Source organism: Prosopis cineraria, unplaced genomic scaffold (genome assembly GCF_029017545.1).
Source record: "Prosopis cineraria cultivar Desert tree isolate PC_DT_omini unplaced genomic scaffold, ASM2901754v1 PC9, whole genome shotgun sequence".
NCBI classification, from domain to species: domain Eukaryota; kingdom Viridiplantae; phylum Streptophyta; class Magnoliopsida; order Fabales; family Fabaceae; genus Prosopis; species Prosopis cineraria.
The window spans coordinates 29587307-29596743 of NW_026555340.1; the positions used below are offsets into that span (position 1 = coordinate 29587307).

General features: G+C 36.7%; 2 protein-coding genes across 2 annotated transcripts; both read left to right on the forward strand.

Annotated features, from left to right (window-relative positions):
- The first annotated feature begins 2093 nt into the window (after window positions 1-2093).
- LOC129319797 (autophagy-related protein 16) lies at window positions 2094-5271 on the forward strand. Its single transcript, XM_054964870.1, has 5 exons — window positions 2094-2272; window positions 2397-2558; window positions 3078-3259; window positions 3358-3553; window positions 4031-5271. The coding sequence occupies exons 2-5, from the start codon at window positions 2415-2417 to the stop codon at window positions 5051-5053; spliced, it is 1545 nt and encodes a 514-aa protein (XP_054820845.1). The 5' UTR covers window positions 2094-2272; window positions 2397-2414; the 3' UTR covers window positions 5054-5271.
- Window positions 5272-6698: 1427 nt separating this feature from the next.
- Window positions 6699-8572, forward strand: LOC129320379 (vignain-like). Its single transcript, XM_054965806.1, has 4 exons — window positions 6699-7343; window positions 7450-7685; window positions 7961-8101; window positions 8172-8572. The coding sequence occupies exons 1-4, from the start codon at window positions 6896-6898 to the stop codon at window positions 8433-8435; spliced, it is 1089 nt and encodes a 362-aa protein (XP_054821781.1). The 5' UTR covers window positions 6699-6895; the 3' UTR covers window positions 8436-8572.
- Window positions 8573-9437: the final 865 nt, after the last annotated feature.

Sequence of the window (9437 nt, forward strand, 5' to 3'; positions counted from 1 at the left end):
TATGTTCATCGATGCTTTTATACCTTGCTATTTGCATTTCTCTTAGCCATTTGTGTTTCGGAGCTTTTACTTTTATTTAGATTGCCAACGAGGAAGTTACCCCTCGCGTATTGATGGGGATTTTATATTTTCTTCGTCAATTATTTGAGAGCGTCAACGAATAGAAGACTGAACATTGCCCAATTTCATCCTCGATGGATGCTTTATGGAAGGCAACAATCTTAGAAGAGGAATGCTAAATTAGATCGCACTCCCTCAATTCACTTTTAATTAACATTTTACCAAAATTATTTGTTTCACTTAGACTATCACTTTTATAATATCAATCAACAATTAATTAAAAAAATTTAATTGTACTCAACAAGCAATCGATATATGGGTTTTAAATGCACCATTTTTTTTTTCTTCTCTCAAGCCATACCAAATTATGATATATTTACGACATCAACTAGTCCCAAACAGTAGCACTTTTGCATGAGAATAATTCGGTAAAAGTACATCATTTATCAAGTTATTGATTATTGTGTAATGACCCAAGAAATTAAAGATTCTCTAAATAAACAATAGATAATTAATTGACCAAGTGAGTCATTAAAAAACATAAAACAAAGTATAGTAGGAATAAAAGACAATAAAATTGCTTATTTCATATCTGTATTTAAAATTATACGTTAAAGAAAACAAGATGAGAAATTCTTTTTTTGGCAACAAGAAAATAAATTCTAATATATCGGAGAATGCATCTTAAGAATGCATCTTATATCTTTCATCAAGTCTTGGATTTAAATTCTACATTGACCTATTCAGCATTTTTCCTTATTCCAACACTTAAAATTACTAAAATATCCCTACCTCTAGTTTTTTTTTTTTTTTTTTGTCAATGAACGGAAGAAAGGGGGGGGGGGGATTTCATCGAATAAAAAGGGGGCAAAAAAAAAAAAACCCTCACATCCTCTCTAATCATGGGGCGCAATATAATTATATGTGTGTGTGTGTGAACGAGAATGAGAGAAATTTTAACATGCCACCTTTCTCTCCCTCTCTCGAATCTTCTTTTTCTTTCTCAAATGCATTTCCTCTGCTCCTTGGTTACCCGTGCTGTGGTGTGTGTCTGGTCTTCGGCTGTTCTTTTTCTCTCTCTGTCATCCGTCGTCATGTGTGGTGTTTGTTGGGATTAAATTTTCTTCTCTTCTTCGAATGTCTAAAACAGCGGGAGGTTTGGAGTGTTTGGCCATCAAAAAGTTTGAAGGAAAAGGGTTAACATGGATAGGTACTTCTACAATATTTTGTAGCTTTTTCTTTGATAAATGATTGAGAACCATGGCCTGTATTTTTTCCCCCCTTCTCTTTCCAAGCTGAAACAAGACGATAAATTGGGTGTGTTTGGAAGTTATTGTGAAACCTCATTGATGCATGGAAGTTGATTGGGCATTGGGCTATAAACTATGAAGCGTGTTTTATTGGTTTGATAAAATCGAGCACCTAAGTACAAGAGGGGAAATATTGGCTAGATTATGAGTAATCTAATATTCATGTATTTGTAAGACACAGAAAAGACAGGTAGAGAATTGCTAGAGATATTTGATGTTTCGTGTCTGAATTCTGAAAAATACTAATTTATCGACTGTTGATTATGTGGTCTTTTTTTTTTTTCCACCTCCAAAGATTATGTAGTCTTCAAATTGTGCATTTACACGATTTGTTTTTTTTCCTTCAAGTTTTCAGTTTTATTTTTACAAATATGTTTACACGATTTATTTTGAAATCATCAAAATCAGAGGCTTAAGTGCAGTTTTTATTTCTCCCAGGTTCGTTCCTTTCAACGCCCTTCCAGTGTGTATCAATTTGCAGCCAATAGTGGTTCTCCACTGATGCTGCAATTACTTTTTTCTATTTTAGTACAGAGCATAGCATTTGTTTGGGCCACTTTTTAGTTTTAATTCTCCAACAACTGTTCAGTGAGTTCTCTTGGACCTAAAAAATTTAGCCCAAACTTTTGTGGGGCCCCGTAATTGAAATTTAGCCATGCAAAGCCCAGCTAATCGAAGAGGGGATTTGGTGGTTCCAAAAACCATAAAAAAGATAGAGATCTGGTCGTCCGCTATCTCTCTTCAGGGTAAACGCCCGACTTTCCAAAGCAAAGCTGTTGAGGTAGCGAGATTCTTTGGGGTAGACGCGATTCTAACTTTTTCCTTACTGATCGCGTTAGTTCAGACCGAACACCGCGTCCTCAAATATACATGTGAAGTTAGTAGGAACTTAGGGGAAAAGGGTATGCAAAGCGCTGTAACATATGCAGGAACAATGCATCCACTTGATTAAAGTCGATTTCTTATCAAAATTATATAAATTTTTTGTTGATGTTTCTAATATTTTTTCCATATTTATTGTTGCAGGTGTATTGTTTTCCTATAATGGCCAAGTCTCGTAAATCACAGGAAGATATTGCAAATGAAGCTATAAAGCACGCTTTGAAGGCTCTGCGGAAGCGGCATTTAGCTGAAGAAGGCGCTCATACTCCGGCTTTTGAAGCTCTTTCCAGGCCCTTCGCTTCCCAGGTGCCCGAAATTTGTTCATGGTTTCGTTAATTGGCATCTTATCGAATTCATGATTGTGAATATTCAACTTCCAGTTTAGCCACTTGAAATACTCGGATCATACATACTATTCCTATAACGATGTATAGACTTGTCGAATCACTGGTTGCCACTGAACAATGCTAGTTAAGAAATATCCCCCCCCCCCAAGAAAAGGAGGGAAAACTAAAGACCTTGCAAGGATCCGTTTATTGACAAAAAATTAAAAAACAAAACTCAATTCACTGATGTTTCCATGCAATAGCTCTTCTGTACCAAGATGTTGGCTTTAGATCCCTGTTGCATAGCCCCATTTTCTCTTGTCGATGCCTTGACCCAACCAGTGTTGCTTTTGCGTATGTCTCCAGACAATGATAAATGTGTCGGTATTTGTCATTGGTGGTGTTGTTGCTATTGTAGCTACTCGGATTGTGGTTTGGATTTGGGTTAAGTTCATCAATTGGGATGCCTTATTTAGTGAAACGTTACATGTTCTTGAAGGGCTCTGAATGGAAGGAGAAAGCGGAGAATCTACTGTTGGAACTTCAACAATGCTACAAAGCTCAATCTCGACTGTCCGAGCAACTGGTTGTCGAAGTAGCTGAATCCAGGGCTTCAAAAGCTTCAGCTCAAGAGAGAGAGGTTGCAATTTGTGATATGCAAAAGGAGTTGACTGAATTGAGGTTGATTTATATTCTTTCTGTGTTTTAATAGTTTTGAAGTTCTTGTTTATCTGTACATATTGTTGTACAATTGATTGCAACTTAAATGAATGTTGCAGGGATGAGAGATCTCAATTAAAGAAAGACTTCGAAGAAAAGATTAAAGCTCTGGAATTGATTATTGGTGAGAATACAGAACTTAAAGCACAGTTGGAACAGATGACTCTTAAAGCCAAGAATACGGAGGCTGAAAATAAGATGTTAGTTGACCGGTGGATGCTGGAAAAGATGAAGGATGCTGAACGCCTGAATGAGGTATAATTTCTTGTATATTCTTTTGAGAGTAGATGGCTTAGTATTTGTACAATTTTTTTGGGAAAGGAATTTGGCTTTGACATGGGACTGGGATGTGCCTGTTGAACAAAGTGGGTACATCAAGGGTATGCAAGCAATGAGGCTCTCCCAGAATAATTGTATTATTTCTGGTTTATACCACTACTGTTGTTGTTAACTTGTTTGCCAATTACCTCCAAACTGATTGCCAAAAAGGGGGGGGGGATGTTACCTCAGATCATGTTATCTGATGACTCAAAATTTGACCCTGCCTGATGTACTTAAATCAATTTCTGATATAAGTGAACAAATTTGATATTTACTCTGGTAGTATAAGTTCCTTTCATGTAGCACATCCCGAAACTGTGGTGCTACAATTCTAGCTGCTAGGGTGCTAAATGCTTCCTTGTAATAATACTTCTAAATTGAGTATTTTATTTTGTTGTTTTATCAACTTAGGTAAATGCACTGTATGAAGACATGGTTGAACGGCTAAAGGCAAGTGATTTAGAAAAACTAGCAAAGCAGCAAGTAGATGGCATAGTTCGTCGAAGTGAAGAAGGTGCTGAGTTCTTTCTAGAGTCAATTAACCCCTCCACATGCAAATTCAGGCTCCAAGCCCATGAAGGCGGCTGTGCCTCCGCTTTGTTTGTGTACAACTCTAGTAAATTGATTACTGGGGGACATGATCGGTCAGTTAAGGTGTGGGACACTAATACAGGATCCTTGAGTTCTAATCTTTATGGCTGCCTTGGTTCTGTCTTGGATCTCGCAGTTACCCATGACAATCAATCTATTATTGCTGCTAGCAGCTCAAACAACTTATATGCGTGGGATTTCAACTCAGGCCGGGTTCGTCATACCCTTACTGGTCATACAGATAAAGTGTGTGCTGTTGATGTCAGCAAGGTTTCAAGTCGCCATGTTGTCAGTTCCGCATATGATCGAACTATTAAAGTTTGGGACTTGGTGAAAGGTTACTGCACCAACACAATAATCTTTTACAGCAACTGTAATGCTCTTTGCTTCAGCATGGATGGACAGACTATATTTTCTGGTCATGTTGATGGAAATCTTCGGTTATGGGATATTCAGTCTGGAAAGCTTCTTAGTGAGGTTGCTGCACATTCGCTTGCTGTCACTTCAATATCTTTCTCTCGAAATGGAAATGTTGTGTTGACAAGTGGAAGGGACAATTTACATAATTTGTTTGATGTGCGAACGCTGGAGGTTTGTGGCACACTGAGAGCCACAGGAAACAGAGTGGCATCTAATTGGAGCCGCTCGTGCATTAGCCCTGATGATAACTATGTGGCTGCTGGATCTGCCGATGGATCTGTATATATTTGGTCAATATCCAAGTCTGATATTGTCAGTACTCTGAAAGAACACAATTCGTCTGTATTGTGTTGTACATGGAGTGGACTTGGAAAAACCCTCGCTTCAGCTGATAAGAACGGGGTTGTCTGCGTTTGGACATGATGGGGTCGTGTTTATGTGAATGCACTCGTTCATTAGGATGTGGTTTTTTTAACTTCTATGCTCAGTTCTTGTCCTGGCCGGCTCAATTCTTCCACAACCCCCCCCCCAAAAAAAAAAAAAACCTTCTTGGTTCATACACCGTAGCGTCTACCATTCAAAACTTCAAATTAGGGATGCTGTAGATATTCGTTGTTAATAAAGTATCACTCAGTATGGTCTCTATCTTCTCAATAAAGCATGAACTATGAGTCAATATACTAAAATTATTTTTACTACTATTCCTTTATTATTAATATAACATTAAGATAACAGTAGAGTGTCTTGTTTAATATTTTTATTAAGTGCCGGAAATCCGTGGAGTTAACCCCCCCTCCCAAACAAAAACAAAAAAAAAAAACAAAGAAGGCAAGAAGAGAAGAGAAATGGAGAATTGTGTGGAGAAGCAAATAAACTAAAAGCCACAAGGCTTTTGCAGAGGAGAGTTCAGCGTTATAGTGGGTTGCTCAAATGGTAAATGCAAAGAATTCGCGTCCAGTTGAAACTGAGAATTGTCGTGTGGTATACTAAATTAATGGTACCTTGTGGAAAGACTTGGACTTGAAGAACCCGACGAGCAAAGTGCTGGTTTTTCTACGGAATGTGGACTTATCCTTGAGAATTGGAGGCAAGATGATACACCTGTTGAAAAGATTAATACAACTAAGGCACGCGACCCATCTCGACATTTTCTATGACAACCCTGAATCTGAATACCTTGGCTATAACATAACATGACCCTACTTCTTGTACTTCAATCAAAAGACAATGGCGCAAAGTATTGCTTTACTAACACACTTCCTTTAATTTATAATTTCTCAGTGGCATCACCGACTGGCACCAAACGCGTCACTCTAAGTTAGTACAATCCTTTACCACAAGCAACGGCTTCGCCCTGCAGTCAAATGCGTGTCAGTGTTAAACTATTACTTTAATATCTTCCCTCAGAATAGCTTCTACACAATGGAACTTCCAAAAAATACACAATTCCATATTTCTAGACCTCCTTTTGAGATTAGATCATCACCAACTTCTGATAACCTTCTTTGGAATATCGAAATAATTAACTTGAAGCCAAAACAGTGGGTTTGATATTTTACACAAAAAACTTGCGCTTAGAAGGGAGAATAACTTCTATTTTTAAGATATCGAATCAAGTTGAATAACTCAACCATAACTGAGTGACATGACACTCTGTCCTCTATGTTAAATAAAGCAAAACTGAACGTAAAATAAATGGAATCCACTCAATATTTGAACCTTCGGTTATAACTGAATTGTTGTTCTAAATGCACTTTTCGGATCCACTGTTTCTATTTCATTGATAAAGACTCTTAAAAAATGGATAAGCTGATTATAGAGAAAACAATTATGAAAAAGCTATGCTCCTCTTGCAGCACATATCACAGTTCAAAACCAGACGAAACCTTGCTGGTCACCCTTCTCTGCCTACCCTGCTGCTTCATGTAATAGCTTGGTGGGCAATGCATGCCACCGAAAGATGATTCTTCAAGCACACAATGCTTCACATGTGGCCAAAACTTCCTATTATTATTTGCCATAAAAGGATATAATATTCATTTCTCTAACCAGGAAAATTGCTTCCTTCATTAAGCTACACCGAACACATCCTTCCTTATAATTCTGGAGTGCAAGCCTTAGCATGTTGTTAATTATTACACATTGTTGATTCCCATAAGGAACCTCTAACTCCATCTCCCACCTCTTATCCCATTTCTCTATATAAAACATCTTCATGCTTTGTGTTTTGCCCATCTAATCATCTTTTCCTGAATCGAAAGCATTATGGATATGAAGAAGCTCTTGTGGGTTGCCCTATCACTTGCCTTGGTTCTCGGAGTGTCTGAGAGCTTTGATTTTCAGGAGAAGGATTTGTCGTCGGAGGAGAGCTTGTGGGACTTGTACGAGAGATGGAGGAGCCACCACACGGTTTCTCGAAGCCTTGACGAGAAGAAGAAGCGATTCAATGTGTTCAAAGCCAATGTCATGCACGTCCACAACACAAACAAAATGGACAAGCCTTACAAGCTCAAACTCAACAAGTTTGCAGACCTGACCAACCATGAATTCCGGAACGCCTACGCTGGATCAAAGGTTAATCACCACAGAATGTTTCGAGGCACGCCACGTGGCAATGGAACCTTCATGTACGAGAATGTTGATAGGGTTCCTCCTTCTGTTGATTGGAGGAAGAAAGGTGCAGTGACTCCAGTCAAAAATCAAGGCCAATGTGGTATGAAACATTCTTATAGATTCAAATTTATTTATATAGTCAATAAGAATTGCTTTTAAATTTTTATTTTTCGATGGGCGTGATGAGAATCTTTTTATTGGTATAGGTAGTTGTTGGGCGTTTTCTACTGTAGTAGCGGTTGAAGGCGTTAATCAAATCAAGACACACAAATTAGTGCCCTTATCTGAGCAAGAGTTAGTGGACTGTGATAATGAAGAGAACCAAGGATGCAATGGTGGACTAATGGAATATGCCTTCGAGTATATCAAGAAAAAGGGTGGCTTAGCGACAGAAAATAGTTACCCTTACACAGCCGAAGATGGAACCTGTGATACATCGAAGGTGCACATATCTATGTTTTTCCTTAATTTGACTCAAAATATATTTGACAATTGACACTAAGGATCTAAAGTTGGAATTGGTAAATTTTTGTGAAGTTTTCCTTTTTTAAAGAAAGAGAAAGAAAAATTTATATTTTATAAAAATAACAAAATGTGATAAAATATTTAGAAAAGGAAGAAAACTTCACATAATTTTATCAATCCCAACTTCAGAGAATTTAAATCCTTTGACTAATAATAAGAAAACTGAGGATGCCACGTTTGCTGATATTGCAGGAGAATGACATGATAGTTTCCATTGATGGGCACGAAAATGTGCCAGCTAATAACGAGGATGCTCTGCTCAAAGCTGTAAGCAACCAACCCGTATCTGTAGCCATTGACGCTGGAGGTTTTGACTTCCAATTCTATTCAGAGGTATATATTTCTCATGCATCTTCAAAACGTTCAACGTGAAGTTGAAACTGACAAGCTTAATGAATTACAGGGAGTATTTACCGGAGATTGTACAACAGAATTGAATCATGGGGTAGCAATTGTGGGGTATGGAACAACCGTGGATGGGACCAAATATTGGATAGTGAAGAATTCATGGGGAGAAGAATGGGGAGAAGGAGGATACATAAGGATGGAGAGAGGAGTGCCAGACAAAGAAGGACTGTGTGGCATCGCAATGGAGGCTTCCTATCCCATCAAAAACTCTTCCACTAACCCTACACCACATTCGTCCTCTCCTAAAGATGAGCTCTAAGCCCAGCAATTGTTTCTCGTGTGTTAAGATGTTGCCTCATTCACAGATATCAATTCAATAATATTCATGTCCTTCACCTTTGTTGTTTGTTTTCATGCCTTAATTAATACAAATAGTTTGCCTATTCAAACTTCGAAGACTTGTCTAGCTATGGATCAAAATGCTCTCTATACTCTCTCTAAATACATTTTTTAATACTTAATCTTATCTATTCATTGAATTATTTATTTGATTTAGGTGAGAATAGTAATCAATGACTAATAACTAAAATTTATATCAATTAAAAATTAATTGTTAAAATATGAATAGATACTTGTTAATAAATAAATCCAAATAGATTGTTATTAATTTAAAATGAATTATTATTAAAACTCGAATAAATATTGGTTGATAAAAGATTGATCCAAATTAACAAATATCTATTCAATTTTTTACAATAATCAATCTTTAACTAATATAAATTTTGGTTCGTGATCATTGGTTGCTATTTTCCCTTAATTTAATGATATCATATTACTAATTATGGCAATAAAATAAATAGAGTATTCATTGTTATCTTTTGAATTAAATCTTACATTTTTTATTTTCCTATAAAAATGAAATTACAAACGTAATATTTCAATTTTTATTAAGAGAGTTGTCAATAACTTGATGGTTATTCGATGAAAAGTATCTATCGTGTTTGCTATTAAAATGTGTGTGTAGTTTTTTTTAAGACGTTGAGTGGGTTGAACGACTTTAATTCAAACTATTTTCTTGTTGATTGGGCCGAAGTCTAAGCTAACTAATGCCTAAATTAAACTCCAGTCCAAGAGCCCTGCTTGGATAGAGCTGTAAGTTTTTTCATCCTAAAATAAAGCTAACTTTGAGAGAGAGATTTTTTATTGATTCCAATAATGCTTCAACCTAATTCAGCCAAATGGCAATATAAAAAACTGTTTTTTTTTTAAGAAAATGGCAAAAAAATTATCATGAAATATGCAAATGATAATAAGGTTCTAC